The 18,187-nt window shown below is 37.3% G+C and overlaps 1 protein-coding gene across 2 annotated transcripts in view; it reads left to right on the forward strand.

Annotated features, from left to right (window-relative positions):
* Positions 1-12,446, forward strand: part of GPC5 (glypican 5) — a 710,259-nt gene extending 697,813 nt beyond the window's left edge. Inside the window, exon 7 of one of the 2 annotated variants that reach the window (XM_055542771.1) lies at positions 12,138-12,375. In XM_055542771.1, the coding sequence (XP_055398746.1) occupies positions 12,138-12,143 (6 nt within the window). In that variant the 3' untranslated portion in view covers positions 12,144-12,375. Of the gene's footprint in view, positions 1-12,137 lie in introns of both variants that reach the window. The other variant, XM_055542774.1, reaches the window with a different exon arrangement.
* Positions 12,447-18,187: the final 5,741 nt, after the last annotated feature.

Genomic DNA, 18,187 nt, shown 5'->3' on the forward strand with positions numbered 1-18,187 from the left:
TGTTGTGATCCACACAGTCAAAGGCTTTGGAGAAGTCAATAAAACAGGAGTAGATGTTTTTCTGGAACTCTCTTGCTTTTTCTATAATCCAGCGGATGTCAGCAATTTGATCAAATTACCAAATCAAATCTCTGGTTCCTCTGCCTTTTCTACATCCAGCTTGAACATCAGGAAGTTCCTGGTTTATGTACTGTTGAAGCCTGGCTTCAGAATTTTGAGCATTACTTCGCTAGCATGTGAGATGAGTGCAATTGTGCAGTAGTTTGAACATATTCAGCACTAAAACTAAATGAGCTATTAATCCATGAAAAGACATGATGAATCCTTAAATTAATACAACTAATGAAAGAAAACAGCCTGAAAAGACTACATATGCTAGGATTCCAACTATATGACATTCTAGAAAAGGCAAAACTATGGAGACAATTAAAAAATCAGTGGTTTTCAGGGGTTAGTAGGTTATTAATAGGCAGAGCATGGAGGACTTTTAAGGCAGAGAAAAAACTCTGTATGACACTACAATGATAGATACATACCATTATACATTTCTCTAAACCTTCAGAATATACAACACTAAGATTGAACACTAATGAAAACTATGGGATTTTAATCAATGTAGGTTTAATCGTGTGCTTCCCTGGGGGCTCAATGGTAAAGAATCTGCCAGCCAGTGCAGAGCTGGGTGTTCAATCCCTGGCTACGGAATATCCCCTGGAGAAGGAAATGGCAATCCACTCCAGTGTTCTTGCCTGGTAAATCCCATGGACTGAGGGGCCTGGTGGGCTACAGCCCATGGGGTTCCAAGAGTTAGACATGACTTAGTGGCTAAACAACAAAAACAAGGTTCAATTGTGTGATAAAAATTGCACCACTCTGGTGAGGATATTGATAACGGAGAAGGCTATGTATGTATGAAATCTCATCTCTGGATCTTACTCTTAATTTTGCTATGAACCTAAAACTGCCTTAAAAAATAAACTTTGGGAAAGAAAAAATGCTAGGCATAATCCATTTATTAGAAATCAAGTAAAACATCAACATATAGGAATGCTGTCAGTAGAGCGTTTTTTAAAAACTACAATTAGTGAGGCATTTTCTCCTTGATGGATTCAAAAAAAGAATATAGATGGGTATTCTCTGTAATCAGATATATATGTATTTTTTGTTCAGATATCTGAATGGATTAAATTAAAACAATATTAAAATGTGTGTGTGTATAAATTTCAGCATCCAAAACTCTACAGAAAGTGGGCAGAGAGGAAACTTCAATTCAGTTCAGTTCAGTCACTCAGTCGAGTCTGACTCTTTGCGACCCCATGAATCGCAGCACGCCAGGCCTCCCTGTCCATCACCAACTCCCAGAGTTCACCCAAACGCATGTGCATCGAGTCAGTGATGCCATCCAGCCATCTCATCCACTGCCCTCATCCTTCTCCTCCTGCCCTCAATGCCTCCCAGCATCAGGGTCTTTTCAAATGACTCAGCTCTTCGTATCAGGTGGCCAAACTATTGGAGTTTCTTTAGCATCAGTCCTTCCAATGAACACCCAGGACTGGTCTCCTTTAGGATGGACTGGTTGGATCTACTTGCAGTCCAAGGGACTCTCAAGAGGCTTCTCCAGCACCACAGTTCAAAAGCATAATTCTTCTGTGCTCAATTTTCTTTATAGTCCAACTCTCACATGACCACAGGAAAAACCATAGCCTTGACTAGACAGACCTTTGTTGGCAAAGTAATATCTCTACTTTTTAATATGCTATCTAGGTTGGTCTTAACTTTTCTTCCAAGGAGTAAGCATCTTTTAATTTCATGGCTGCAGTCACCATCTGTGGTGATTTTGGAGTCCAAAAAAATAAAGTCTGACACTATTTCCACTGTTTCCCCATCTATTTCCCATGAAGTGATGGGAGCAGATGCCATGATCTCCATTTTCTGAATCTTGAGCTTTAAGGCAACTTTTTCACTCTCCTCTTTCACTTTCATCAAGAGGCTTTTTAGTTCCTCTTCACTTTTTGCCATAAGGGTGTGTCATCTGCATATCTGAGGTTATTGATACTTCTCCCAGCAACCTTGATTCCAGCTTGTGCTTCTTCCAGCCCAGCGTTTCTCATGATGTACTCTGCATATAAGTTAAATAGGGTGACAATATACAGCCTTGACGTACTCCTTTTCCTATTTGGAACCAGTCTGTTGTTTCATGTCCAGTTCTAACTGTTGCTTTCTGACCTGCATATAGATTTCTCAAGAGTCAGGTCAGAGGAAACTTACCTCAACTTAATAAAGACCATATTTGACAAACCTACAGCAAACATTATCCTTAATGGTGAAAAACTGAAAGCATTTCCTCTAAGACCAGGAACACGACAAGGATGCATATTCTTTCCACTTTTATAAACATAGTTTTGGAATTCCTTGCCATAGAAGAGAAGAAAAAGAAATAAAAGGGACACAAATTAAAAAGGAATAATGAAACTGTCACTATTTGCAGGTGGCATGATACTGTACATAGAAAATCCTAAAGATGCTACTAGAAAACTACTAGAGTTCATAAATCAATGTGGTAAATTTACAGAATACAAAAGTAATATACAGAAATCCATTGCATTTCTATACACTCATAACAAACCTTCAGAAATATAAATTAAGGAAATGATCGCATTCACCATCACATCAAAAAGAATAAAATGCCAAAGAATAAACCTACCCAAGGAGACAAAAAAACTGTAAAAATTGTAAAATACTGTAAAAAAAAAAAAATCTGTAAAAACTGTTGAAAAATTATATGACAAATATAAGACTTATATAAATGAAAGAAATTGAAGATGACATAAACAGATGGAAAGATATACTGTGTTCTTGGATTGGAAGAATTAATATTATTAAAATGACCATACTATATGCATGTACAGATTCAATGCTATCCCTATAAAAATACCAATGGCATTTTCCACAGGAATAAAACAAAAAAAAATTAAAATTTTTATGGAAACACAAAAGATTCCAAATAGCCAAAACAATCTTAACAAAGAAGAACAGAGCTGAAAGAATCATGCTTCCTGACTTCCACACATACACACACATAATGGATACTACTCAGCTATAAAAAATAATAAAATGTTTCCATTTTCAGCAAAATGATCAAACAAGTTTTTATTTGGAGGGATTTAGATTTGGAGGACACTGCTTAGTCACTAAGTTGTGTCTGACTCTACGATTCCCTGGACTGTGTACGCAAGGATTCCCTGTCCTTTGCTATCTCCTGGAGATAAACTCATGTCCATTGAGTTGGGAATTCTATCTATCCATTTTATCCTTTGTTGCACCTTATACTTTTGCCTTCAGTCTTTCCCAACATCTGAGTCTTTTCCAATGAGTTGGCTCTTCCTATCAGGCCATTTTGGGGCTTCAGCTTCAGCATCAGTCCTTGCAATGAATATTCAGGGTTGATTTCCTTTAGTATTGATTAGTTTGATCATCTTGCAGTCCAAGGGATTCTCAAAAATCTTCTCTAGTGCCATAATTCAAAAGCATCAACTCTTCAGTGCTCAGCCTTCTTTATTGTCCAGTTCTCACATCCATACATAACTACTGAAAAAAAACATTATGCTAAGTGAAATAAATCAGACAGAAAGATAAATATTGTATGATATCACTTATATGTAGAATCTAAAAAATACAACAAAACTAGTGAATATAGCAAAAAAGGAAACTCTGATATAGAGGAGAAAGTGGTGGTGATGGTGGTTTAGTTGCTAAGTTGTGTCTGACTCTTGCGACCCCATGGACTGGAGCCTGCCAGACTCCTCTATCCATGGGATTCTTCCAGGCAGGAATACTGGAGTGGGTTGCCATTTCCTTCTCCAAGAGTAGAAAGTAGTGGTTACCAACTGGGAGAGGGAAGAAGAAAGGGGCAGGAGTAGAAGATTAAGAGGTATAGACTATTAGTTGTAAGCTATGAGGCTATATTGGACAATACAGGAAATATAGTCAGTATTTTTTATAACTACAAATGGAGTACAACTTTTAAAAATTGTGAATCACTATACTGTACACCTGGAATTTATGTAATATTATACAGCAACTGTACTACAATTTTAAAAGTGTATATTTGTGCCTATGTGTATGTGTATACTGATAAGCTTTTCTTATCCCACTGACCTGAAATCCCAAAGTATGTCATGTAAAAAATTTACCAATTTGTCTATTCTTATACTTGTGCAGCACTAAATTATTGTCATTACAAAGCAAGTTCATCTTTCTACAAAATTTTTGAACTGTTTTCAGTATTGATCCTTCCAGATGAAATTTAACATTTTAATCAAAAGCTGAAAAATGCCCCATTAAATTTGTACATTTCTTTGGTCAGGATTGGCAAATGATATATATTTATTTATTTAGTCTCTTAAATCTCCAATGAAAATAAAATATTTTTCTTCTTCTATAAGGTATATATTTATTTTTAAATTAATTTTAGATTTTTTTTTCTAATTTTGGCATTAATATTACAAATAAAGAGACAAAAATAACCAAACATTAAAAAAAAAAAAACAAGTTCTACTCAAAAGCATACTAGAATTCAAGGCAAAATTTTGCTTTATTTTCGATTTTGTCTATCCTTGTGTTCTAGTCTTATTTGAGCCTACTCTCTTTTCATGCCTGCCTTCCTCAAAGCCACTTTCCTCTCTATGGCATGTTGTTCCACTCTCTTTAAAAGTCATGACTCTATATCTTTCTGTGTATAAAAATATGATTTTTTTCCTGATTTTCTTCTGTTTCGTGTGTTAAATCCTTGTTATAAATTTGTAATTTTTGAATGGTATTATGTTTTGCAATTGTGAGACAATAGCTTGCTCATTCATAACTAGAGAGACATCTAGGTTTAAGCCATACTGTTTCCAATAGGAATACAGGTGACCCACAGCCCCTCTGAGTTTCTACCTGGGCTCAATGAGCTTTTTCTTTCTCAATTGTATTCCTGAAGGGAAATTTTACATAGAGATCCTTAATCCACTCTCCAGGCTGCCCCCATGGTGCAGTGGTAAAAGACCCACCTGCCAATACAGGAAATGCAGGCTTGGGTTCATTCCCTAGGTCAGGAAGATCCCTTGGAATAGGAAATAGCAACCCACTCCAGTATTCTTGCCTGAGAAATCCCACGGACAGAGGAGTCTGGCAGTCTACAGTCCATGGGGCTACAAAGAGTTGGACATGATTGAGTGACTAAGTACACAATCCAATCTCCAGTTTGCACAGCTTTAATCAAGCATAGCTTTACTGAACGAATGTGGGTGCATCTGTGTTTTCACTCTGGACTCTGTGTTCTAACATAGAGTCGATGCCTTTTTTCTCATTCTTATTTGTACGTATTCACTCTACCTGGCTTAGATATGATTCCCTGCTGCAGGGTGATGATTTTCCTCAGTGAAGCTTCCTTGATTTTGGTGTTAAAGGAAGATGTTAAAGTTATAGATGTGTCAAATTTTTTTTTTAATCTTGAGGCCTCTCCATACTGTTTTGATTCAGATAATTTGCAGTGATCTATTGTAAACCCATTTGCAATAAAGTCAGGAGAACTCTCTTCATTATACTGTTTATAACAATATATCATAACTACTTGTTTAACTTATGACTCCTCTATTATTGGGCCCTGAACATATTGGAGTAAGGATATCTTATTTGTGTTTTTATCTTTAGGTTTTTGTTCTAGTTCCAATAAAAAATTGCTCAATGAATCTTAAGTGCTCAGGTATTTAATGCTTTTTTAATTTTCTTTATCAATTGAATTTTAATTTCAAAAGAATATCAAATACACATTTTCTTTATTTTCTACTAGTTTTATTTAAATATACTAGTATACTGTATACTACAAAGTCTACTACTGTGCTATATACTGCTATGTTTTGCTTAGTAAACACTGAACAAATCAAAGAAGCTTCTGGAGAATTAATGCAGGCATTTGACCTTTATTTAGGACACTGTCATTATAGCTAGCCAAGTTGTACTGTATTATAGAGCAAGGTATTTCTTAAAAATTCTTGTAACATGTTCCAATCCCTGTATTGATACTGGAAAGAGGTCACTGTGCTGAGGTGTAGAGAAGGTCAGAATTTCCACCAGACTCTCTAGAGCCTCTAACATAAAAAAAGAATGCTGCTCTGCAGACAGATTCAAAATTAAAAAATAATAATAACCTCCACTCCCAAAGAGATCATAAAACTCAACACCCTTTTATATAAGACTACAAAGATTGCAATTGCCAGAAATGCTTTCCAACCCCTGCTTTCTACAGTTGCTCCATTTCTTTGTTTCCTCGTCTCGTCCAGGCTAATTCAATTCACCACATATTGTGTGAACAGCTGGTGCGTGTTCAGCTCAAGGCGGGAACATCACAAGTGGAGACCTTGAGGAGAGAAATTGTGTGAACAGTGGAAGCAAAGGCCAGATTGATGTAGACAGAGGAGACAGCAAGAGTGGAAGGCGCTCAGGGAGTTGAACTCTGAAGACATGAGAGCAAGAAAGCAGAAGGTGAAGGAAAAGAAAGGTGGCAGGGATGCACTGTAGACTTGGGTGGGGGTAGATATAGGGAATAAAGGCAAGATTGGAGAAATTATATCTATTTAGAGGCATAGGAGAGATTTGAGATCTTTGAAGAGTATGAAAATTGACAGGTATGATGGGGAACGTGTATTCCAAGGACAAGCTGTAGCATGTACTCGAAAAATAAAAGCAAAACACGGAAGACATGAAAGTGGGAAAATATGAATATGCTCACATTGATTAGCTCTCATAATAGGCCGGTAAGGAAAATCAAAATAAACCAAGATAAAACACAGATGCTCACAGACAGTTTTCAAAGCTGTAGAGGGCTTGAGGCAGAGTGTAATTCCCGGGGAAGGCGCTTGGTGGCACCACTCACTGGTGAAGTGCCTGCTGCTGCTGCTGCTAAGTCGCTTCAGTCATGTCCGAGCCTGTGCGACCCCATAGAGGGCAGCCCACCAGGCTCCCCCGTCTCTGGAATTCTCCAGGCAAGAACACTGGAGTGGGTTGCCATTTCCTTCTCCAATCCACGAAAGTGAAAAGTGAAAGCGAAGTCGCCCATTCCTGTCCGACTCTTAGCGACCCCATGGACTTGAGCCTACCAAGTTCCTCTGTCCATGGGATTTTCCAGGCAAGAGTACTAGAGTCGGTTGCCATTGCCTTCTCCGGCTGAAGTGTCTGCTGCCTCTTTAACATCTATGATAAAGAATGTGCCTGTTTGGCGGGAGACCAGATTTGTTCCCTGGGTTGGGGCGACACCCTGGAGGAGGGCATGGTAACCCGTTCCAGTATTCTTGCCAAAAGAACCGCATGGACAGAGGAGCCTGGCGGGCTACAATCCACGTGTTGCAGAGTCAGACATGACTGAGCAACTAAAATACACACAAGGCAAAACTAAAACTGAATGCTGTTTTCATTGTTTGCCTTTTTCGTAAAAGCAAAATTCCTCTTCTGATTTCTTTTTGTTAGTGAAAGCAGGCATAATGTAGGTCTTTTGTGAAAGCAAAGTGGCATAAAGCAAACTTTTAAAAAGCGGGAGATACCTCTATTTTCATTCCTTTATATTTTATATGCATTCCTTCATATCGTGTGTCTTCCTACCCAAACAGAAAGCTGCCTCTCACCTTTGAGAGTGCCCATTGTAATAACCAGGAATATTATCCTCTATCTTCAATTTACCACAGTTTTTGTCATTCCAGTTTTTTTTTTTTTTTAATCTTTCCATTCCATTAATCCATACTGATTTAGTTTCTTTGCATTCAGGATAACTCCATGAAGATATACCATCAGCAAGCTCTTCTTAATTTGGCCTCATAGTCACTCTTCAATATTCATCAAAGACTTGGTCATCAGGTTCACAATCTTTCAGCTCAGCTCAGCTCAGCTTAGTCGCTCAGTCGTGCCCAACTCTTTGCAACCCCATGAATTGCAGCATGCCAGGGCTCCCTGTCTATCACCAACTCCTGGAGCTCACTCAAACTCACGTCCATTGAGTGGGTGATGCCATCCAGCCATCTCATCCTCTGTCGTCCCCTTTTCCCTCCTGCCCCCAATCCCTCCCAGCATCAGTCTTTTCCAATGAGTCAACTCTTCACATGAGGTGGCCAAAGTACTAGAGTTTCAGCTTTAGCATCAGTCCTTCCAAAGAACACCCAGGACTGATCTCCTTTAGAATGGACTGGCTGGATCTCCTTGCAGTCCAAGGGACTCTCAAGAGTCTTCTCCAACACCACAGCTCAAAAGCATCAATTCTTCGGTGTTCAGCTTTCTTCATAGTCCAACTCTCACATCCATACACGACCACTGGAAAAACCATAGCCTTGGCTAGACGGACCTTTGTTGGCAAAGTAATGTTTCTGCTTTTGAATATGCTATCTAGGTTGGTCATAACTTTCCTTCCGAGGAGTAAGCATCTTTTAATTTCATGGCTGCAATCACCATCTGCAGTGATTTTGGAACCCCCCAAAATAAAGTCTGACACTGTTTCCACTGTTTCCCCATTCACAATCTTTATAGATACACAAATACCTGTCACAAACCACTGGGTCTTCCAAGCTATGGTTTCTCAATTCCCGCTCACAACCTATTGCTCTTTCAACCTCTTTATTTTTAGCATGTTACTGGCCGGCGTTTCTTTTTTTTTTAATTGAAGTATATAGTTGACTTAGAGTATTATACTAGTTTCTGGTGCATGGCATAGTGGTTCAATACTTGTATATATTATGAAACGATCACCACTACAAGCGTAGTTACCCTCAGTTACCAAACAAAATTATTACAGTATTTTGATTATATTCCATGTGCTGCACATTACATTCCTGTGATTTATTTATTGGTTAACTGAAAGTCTGTACCTCTTCATTCCTTTCACTTCTTTCACTGCCCCTTCACCATCTCTGTACCTGAGTCTTATGTTTGTTCAATGCCATTTTTTAATATAAGTTCAATAGTTTGGAATGTGGCTTGCAATATTTGTGCATACATCTACGATCATCTGGTGACTTACGTTACCTCACAGAGATGATTCATGCCAGCATTTATCATGCTTAATTCAACATCACCTCCTCCTAAATCTTAATCTATATTCACAACTGTAGTATCTTGACTCATATAAGCCCTCTCTGGTAACCTACCCTTACTAATACTTTGACAGAAGTCAAAGAATAGAATGTTGCCACTGGAGACCTTTATGAAGTGAGAAGTCCTTCCATAAGGAAAAGCTGGCTTCCTACAGCATGAGTAGCTTATATGGACGGACTCAAGACTAGCTTGGAGAAGGAAATGGCAACCCACTCCAGTGTTCTTGCTTGGAGAATCCCAGGGATGGGGGAGCCTGGTGGGCTGCCATCTATGGGGTCTCATAGAGTCAGACACAACTGAAGCGACTTAGTGGCAGCAGTAGCAGCAAGACTAGCTAATTGGTTTCCTTAAGCAACTAAGCAACTACCCTTACTGTTTTCCACCTTAGTTCTTTTCAAGCATAGGCACCTCAGTGCATAACATTTAACTAAGTCTCTTGCCTTTAACCTCTTTGTAATAGCAATTGTTTTTACATTCCCACAAATAACCCCACAAATATAGAGCATTCCAACATTCCTTGTCTGCCTTCCTTCCTACCTCATCAGAAAGTTCCTCTTACCTATTCTTCAAAGATGTCAATCAAAATCTTTAAATGGTCTACAAAATTTTCCCGTTCTCCTCTATACCTAAATGATCTTGTCATAAGCTTCCTTCCCTAACATAAGAACAAACTGAAAATTCTCCATCACTTGACGCCATCACCTCTGCATTACCTTTAGATCATTGTGCCATGTCTTTTTTACAATGAATTACCTTGAAGAGCTGGTTAGTCTTTGCTGTATCCATTTCATATTATACTCATCTGCTTCAATCCTTCCACTTCTACGAATCCTCTATCATTGTGTTTACTAGGCCACCAATGACCATTGGGTTTTTTTAATCCATTTGGTATTTTCCATTTTAAATTAAGCTGATTTGCTTGCAGAATTTGAGAGTATAAATCAAAACTCAAACAAACAAACAACCTTTTCTAACTCTTAGTTTTTCCCTAATTTTCTTCCTACTTCTCTGTGTTACTGGGCAAAGGCTGGCTGCCTAATACATAGAACCTGAACTGCAGCATTGGCTTTTGCAAAAGGAGACTTTATAGTGAGATCAACTGGCAAGGAGACAGGACAGTAGGCAATGTTTTCATATATGTTCTTCTAACCCAGGTTTGGAAAAGGCAATGGCACCCCACTCCAGTACTCTTGCCTGGAAAATCCCATGGACGGAGGAACCTGGTAGGCTGCATGCAGTCCATGGGGTCGCTAAGAGTCAGACATGACTAAGCAACTTCACTTTCACTTTTCACTTTCATGCTTTGGAGAAGGATGGCAACCCACTCCAGTGTTCTTGCCTGGAGAATCCCAGGAATGGTGGAGCTTGATGGGCTGCCGTCTATGGGGTTGCACAGAGTCGGACACAACTGAAGAGACTTAGCAGCAGCAGCAACCCAGGGTTTGGGGTGAAATTGAAGAGAATAGGGGAATTTCAAACTTGGAAACCTATTAGCTAGTCTTGAGTCCACCCATATAAGCTACTCATGCTGTTGGAAGCCAGATTTTCCTTATGGAAGGATTTTTCACTTCCTAAAGGTCTCCAGCAGAGAAGGCAATGGCACCCCACTCCAGTACTCTTGCCTGGAAAATCCCATGGACAGAGGAGCCTGGTAGGCTGCAGTCCATGGGGTCGCTAAGAGTCGGACACGACTGACTTCACTTTCACTTTTCACTTTCATGCATTGGAGAAGGATGGCAACCCACTCCAGTATTCTTGCCTGGAGAATCCGAGGGACAGGGGAGCCTGGTAGGCTGCTGTCTATGGGTTCACACAGAGTCCGACATGACTGAAATGACTTAGCATAGCATAGCAAAGGTCTCCAGAGGCAACACTTCTATTCTTTGACTTCTGTAGACTGAAGATTCTTTGTTCAGTGGTCCCTGAGACCTGAGTTTCCATCCTGAACATGCAGCAATGCTGTCTCTGTAAAATAGCTCCAGATTTGATTAATCAACAACCTGTTTTACTTATTTCTAAAAAAAGATATGAATTTGGCTGTACTCTAAAGATCCAAGATGAGGATGAACTTTCTAATGTTTTCTGTCTGTACTTCTATATTCTCAGGTATAGGAAATGGGGATTAAAAATTAAATATTCCTCAGTGGCCTTAGATAAGATACTGCTATTTTATGTTGTTAATTTTGTATCTTACACCAAAGCATAAACAAAGTGTAATTCAGTATGAAGTATATAGGAAAAGTATTTGAAATTTGCATTCATTCATATATATGTTTGCTGACTAAAGTAAACAATTCTAACAAAAATAGTTTTGTGCCTAGACAAGGCTTTAATGTTTCATGAATTATATAACATCTGTATTGTTTTATAAAACATAAGAGACTGCAGCATAAATATACAGCATAAAAAAGTAAATTAAATTAGGTATAAAACACTAATACAGGAAAGTTATAAATATATAGAAAATCAAGGCTAAGATAAAGATAAATGTAAGTATTCACTCCAAAAGAAACTGGAGAGTAATTATTGTCTTAGTTTTAGTTTCCTAGTAGTGATGTTAAAATGAAGATACTATCATTTTCTCACCTTAATTAAAGGAGAAGCTTGTCTCTGAAGGAGAAAAACTTTTCCCAGTACTGAACTGAGATATAATGCCTTTCCTTGGATGTTATATACGAGCTGCTGAGTGATAATATTCCTCAATAATATGTTTTTCTTGTAACAAAATAGATTTCATATGATTCCTATAGTGTTCTTTCATAAAAAAAAATTGGGACATGACTTCAAAACTTAATTCAATGGAGGCAATTCTGTTAAAAATGAAAGCAATATAGTTCAGTTTTGTAGGCCTGTGTTAATCTGATTTGACCAAGGTTAAAATTTATAAAACCTCGTAGAGTGACCACCTTCAGGTGATTTTCTATCACTATATAGCAGGGTGTTTATTAAATGTCCACTTCTCTTTGGTGATACTTTAAGATGTTTTAGTTAAAGACACAATTTTTTTTTTTTAATCACAGGTATAAAAGCTGGTTCTTTGAAAAGATAAACAAAATTAAGAAATGTTTAGCCAGATTCATCAAGAAAAGTAGGGAAGAGTGGCCAACTCAATAAAATCAGAATGAAAAAGAAATTACATTCAGTGCCACAGAATTACAAAGGATCATAAGATTATACTAGGAAAAACTACATACCAATACAATGGACAACGTAGAAGAAACCGAAAAATTCTTAAAAAGGAGCAATCTCCGAAGGACTGAACCAGGAAGACAGAAAATGTGAAGAGACCAATTACCAGTACTGAAATTGAATCAGTTGTTAAAAACTCCTAACAAACAAATGTCCAAGACCAGATAACTTCATAGGTGAAGTTGATAGAACTTCTGAAGTTGATAAAACTTCATATTCTATCAACAGGCAGAGAAAGAGTTAATACCTATCCTCCTAAAACAATTCCAAAAAATTGCAGAGCAAAGAACACTTTTGAAATCGTTCTATGAGGTCAACGTCATCCTGATACCAAAAGCAGATGATGGTTGGCTGTTTAGTGTTGCCACATCGGTGCAACTGTAAAAGGGAGTCAGGACTAGAAAGGCAGAAGGGAAGGAGGGATACAGGCTGAGATGCATTTGGGTTAGGTCTGGGGGAGATTTTTGTAGCAGGGAAATGATGTATGTAGTTTGTGGGTGGTTATGAAATTCCTTAGAGGGATTTAAGAAGATAAAGGATGAAAGAAGATGAATGTAAAGATTGTTCTTTGTATTATATATCTCTTTCCAATATTACTAAAATACAAGTAGAGCCTTGAGCTCTTTTAAAATTACTTTTAACCTTCTTTTTAACCAGGGTTCTGTATTGGGTCAAATGTTTGTTTGTATACGTATTCTAAGATGGAAATAAAGAAAAAGTTTAAACTGCTTGGGCTGGAGGTGATGTGGAAGAGTTATAGGGAAGTATGAGTCTTGGCTGGGAGTCAAGTCTAGGTTTTGGTCCTAAATGACTATTCATCTGTGGATATGTTTTATTTGGAGAGAGAAGGAAGAGGGATGTAGCAAAGGGTAAAATGTGTAAGCACCAAGCCATTGATATTTTAAAAATACATTCAGAAAAAAAAATATGGCAGGGGGGAGGAAATTTTAGAGCATTGAAGAAAATAAAATATAAATTATGAAGGTTTTCCAAAAATTCAGGTTTATTAAAAGCATATTTAATGGTTTGCACTGTCTGAAGCATTTTAGTTCTTATGGACCAGGAGAGGAAGAATAAACCCTTGAAGTAGCAAAGAAAAATAGCTGATATCCAACAAGTCTTTTGAATGAGCAGATTATTTTCTGTTCTAACATCTGGAATATAAAAGGTAAATAGCCCATCAGGATTTCACACTGTGTCACTTTCTCTAAGGAAAGTGCATGAAAGGAATCACCTAAATTATCTGAAGCTCTGTGTACATGCGCCAGATGTGACTAGCATTCACCTCCCTCTGCATGGCTACATGCGAATCAATACTTTACCACCTCTGTGAGATTCATGTCAGGAGGCTCTATGTTTCTCTGTTTTTCAAAAACTGCTTACTTTCCAGAAAGTCACATCTGTATTTAAAGAAAACTCTGACTAGAGGCTATCAGGTGGTCCCCCAGCCCCTCCTGCACCCCAAACCCCATCCCTCCCCACCACTCAGCGCTCACTGTTGGCAAATTTAATGCTTTTGTGAAAAATACATTCAACAGCTGGAAGCTATACATTCCAGCTTATTGATCTCCTTATCTTCAGTAACATGCATTCCCATTCTAATTTAGCCACCCACACTTACTGCCCTAGGCTTCCCTGATATCTCAGATGGTAAAGAGCTCCTGCAGTGCCAGAGACCTGAGTTCAATCCCTGGGTTGGGAAGATCCCCTGAGAAGGGAATAGCAACCCCCTCCAGGACTCTTGCCTGGAGAATCCCCTGGACAGACCATGGGGTTGCAAAGAGTCGGATGCAGCTGAGAGATTAACACTTTCACTTACTGTTCTGCCCTAGCAGGAATCCTAAAATCTTCTGGGGCTAGCTCACACCAGATTTTTTTTTTTTTTTTTAATTCTGGTATTCTTCTCACCTTTGACTTCAATTCCTTACCTATCTAGTCCTCTGAAAATTTTGGCTTCTCTACACTTGTTATTTGACCTCATGAAATGAAGTGTTAGTCATTCAGTCCTGTCTGACTCTTTGCGACCACATAGAAGGTAGCCCACAAGGCTCCTCTGCTCATGGGGTTCTCCAGGCACAAATACTGGAGTGGGTTGCCATTTTCTTCTCCAGGGGATTTTCCCAACCCAGGGATTGAACCCAGGTCTCTGCATTGCAGGCAGATTCTTTACTGTCTGAGCCGCCAGGGAAGTCCCTATTTGACCTCATAGACAGCAATGTTTTCTTGTATCTTTGCATTTTAAACCTCACAGCTCCTTTTTGGCCTAAGTTATTTTCCACTTATCTCTTAGACATCTTAAACTTTTTGCAACATGGAATGCCCAGAATCCAATTGGGAGTACACCTATTTCAAACTGAATCCATCCCTGATGGATTCTGCACGCCTACAACAATGAAAACCATGTTCATGTAAATGCAGCCGTTTGAGCGCAGGCTTTCAAATAACACTTCTTCCTCAGTGCTAAATGCCATCCTGATACTTTGTTAATTAGATCAAGAGATACAAGGAGATTTAGAGAGGGTGATGCTTTTAGTTGCCCTAAAACCTGAGTGAGATGTACCAGTCAGTTACAAGTCAGGAAGAGAGCAATCACCAGGAATTGAGCGTGTGGGCATCTTAACCTTAGGCTTCCTAGCCTCCAGAACTGTGAGAATAAAGCTACTAGTCTATAGTATTTTGTTATGGCAGTGTTTTGTTATGTTTTGTTAAGCTAAGACTCATGACAATATAAGAATAATAGCAAACTAAAACCTTTGTAATATTCAAATGATAATTTTCTCATTGTTTATACAACCAGCTACTTTTCAGCACAAAGTTTTTAAAAGATGACTTCCATTCCAACATACTGTTTTTTAATTTCTCCTTAAAATCCCATCATTTTGAAGGGAGAGTTCTCTCTATGCATCCTGTACATCAAGACATTGTGTGCATTCATCTGAATAGGCATAAAGCTCCTCTTCATCAATTTTTTTATTTTCTTTGAGTCATTCAAGGATCATCACATTTATTTTATAAATTAAAATACATAATTGTATTACACCATTTTAATTCACACTGCCAAGTAGTTAACTATCCATTTAAATATATGTATAAGAATGTCTGAAATGCTATCTAATGTTTAGCAATTCTCATTATTTTCAAGTAGTAGAATTTAGAGTGATTTTATAACATTTGATTCTGTAACGTGATGTATTACTTGATGTTATCATAAGGTCCATATTTATTTCAACATCAGAGATATTCTAATAATACTTATTCACATTTTTATGTGTTGTTAGAATGAGATAATATTCAATAGAGAAAAAATAATTCCTTTTATTAAATGTTTCTCAATACATACTTTACACCTATGTTTTTTATATTTAGTAATGAAATTTTAAAATTTTAATTGTATGTGATAAAACAATATACAAACATCTATTTTAAATTTTATCCCCATAAATGTTTATAACTGGAAAATCAAATAAGCATTAAAATATGAAATAAAATACTAATTTTCAGATCTAAATATTGCTTAGAAAATCTACTTTTCCTTTAGGCAGTATCTGAATTTTTATTAGTTTACCAGAGTGTAGCTGAAATATCTGACAGTATACTTTTAAATTAAAACTATAAAAATTATATACAAAATTTTGTAGTAGGTATTGAAAGTGTAAAGCATTTTGCCTATTACATTCCTCATGCTGATAGTAACAGGGATTAGAGTTTGTAGGTACTTAGTTACACTGGCTTTTATAGCCACTTAAATTAAATACAATGTACTAGTCCCTGTTGACTCTAAACTAGTTGGAGTTTTAAGAAGTCCAACAGGAGTGGAATAACACAGTTCAGGAAATGGCAACCCACTCCAGTATTCTTGCCTGGAGAATCCCATGGACAGAGGAGCCTGGTGGGCTGCAGTCCATAGGGTCACAAAGAGTCGGACACGATTGAAGTGACTTAGCACGCATGCACAGCAGACAGGCAAAATGATAGATGTACCTTGAATAGCACAACATCTTTTCTGTAATGTCACAAAATCTGTCATGCTGTATTTTGTCGATTTCCTTAGTTCCCTCAAGTTTCCAGTTCATGAATCACTCAAGTATCCCACCGTCCTCAGAAAATAGAAACATTGTAAAGGCAATCAGCTTCTAGTCACTGGAAACCACAATTCCACTCTGTCCAAGGGAACAGATTTACATTCTTCTCACTTGAAATACATGCAGAAGGATGTGCTTTATCATTCATTTTTACCTGGTTTGTTTTTTCACTTTCATTGAGACTTAATGATTAAGTGGATCTAAACAAAAGCATGTGAGGTAGATGTCTACATCTATAAGAGAAAACAGTGAAAGTTAGTTGCTCAATTGGGTCTGACCCTTTGCGACCCTATGGACTGCAGCTTGCCAGGCTTTTCTGTCCATGGGATTCTCCAGGCACAAATACTGGAGTGGGTAGCCATTTCCTTCTCCAGGGGATCTTCCCAGCTCAGGAATCAAACCAGAGTCTCCTGTCTTGCAGGCAGATTCTTCACCGTCTGAGCCACCAAGGAACTCCCTAAGTCTACGTGTCTATATGTAGAAATAAATATATATCTATGAGGAGTGGATGTCAATACTATTGTCTACACATTAGTAACTCTCTTTTATGAGAATATGTCAATATCGTTGTTGTTTATCTCTTAAATGGCATCAATTGACTATATTTCTAACCTAAAATACATCCATGAAGCAGACAGTGAAAGGATGTAATATAGCCTCTGCCTACTTTTAGGTACTTGGGCTCACATACAGATGATTCTGACTATACAATGGTATCCTCCTGAAAATGAATAAATCATGACTTATTTCTGGAAAATTTAGTAAGACATTTTATTTATTTTCAAATTAAAACCATGCCACCAGGTATCTATACTTAGACATATACAGCTTCTTATGCTCTATAAGGGTAAAGATAAGGTGTAGGAACTGAACTGCTACCTGGTAAAATCACTTAACTCCATGGTGCTATTGGATCATACTGACCTGGAGATTTTAATTAGTGAAAATAATCAAGTAGTTGAAATCACTGATAAAATAATATTTGAGATCTTAGATCATCCAAAGATTAATGTATAAAATGTACTTAAAATGTCATGGTTATGGGAGTGAGAACTGTTAAACATAAGGTTAAACATTTGACATAAAAGTGATTTTTTCCCCTAGAAATGACCTTGAGAAACTAGATATCCACCTTATGTTGTTTGTCTTAAGACTATGTCAATCCAATATCAAAGGATACTTTAGAAATCAATTCTTTTACAAATATATAATGAGCATGTTAATAATTTTAACTCCTTAATTAATATTAATGAGAATCAGCAAGATATTTCAACTGGTTCAAAGGAAAATCCAAAAAGTAAACACATATAGGCAGTCAAGAATGCTGAAGTGCGTTTACTTAATAGGTGCAAAATTGTCAGTATCCCTAGGGTCAAAGTCAAATGCACTCCATTGGATAATTTTCATTTCTATGGAGAGAATTTATAGAGTTGTGAAATAGTTAACAATGAAAGACACAGACTCATAGAATTGGAAAAACCAACAATGTTGATTTTTCAATAGAAAGTATTCAGTGATCTTTTTGGTTCATTTCAACATTCTCAATTTTTCTCTATGCTAAAAAAAGTTAATGATTTGTTTCTAGTGAATATTCAAAGAATTTTCCCTTGTTGAATAAGTATGAAAATTCATGAAAGGATATATGACACAAAGCAATTCCAAAGCTTATTAATTAAGTAGGAAATATTTTTAAAACCTATTGAGAAATAATTTTTATTGATCATGTTATACCTCTCCAAGAGAAATATAAGGAGTCAATGTTGATAATCTTGCTATTTTAATTTTGTAATGTAACCTTG

The sequence above is a fragment of the Bubalus kerabau genome, chromosome 12, assembly GCF_029407905.1.
Source record: "Bubalus kerabau isolate K-KA32 ecotype Philippines breed swamp buffalo chromosome 12, PCC_UOA_SB_1v2, whole genome shotgun sequence".
Lineage (NCBI taxonomy): Eukaryota > Metazoa > Chordata > Mammalia > Artiodactyla > Bovidae > Bubalus > Bubalus kerabau.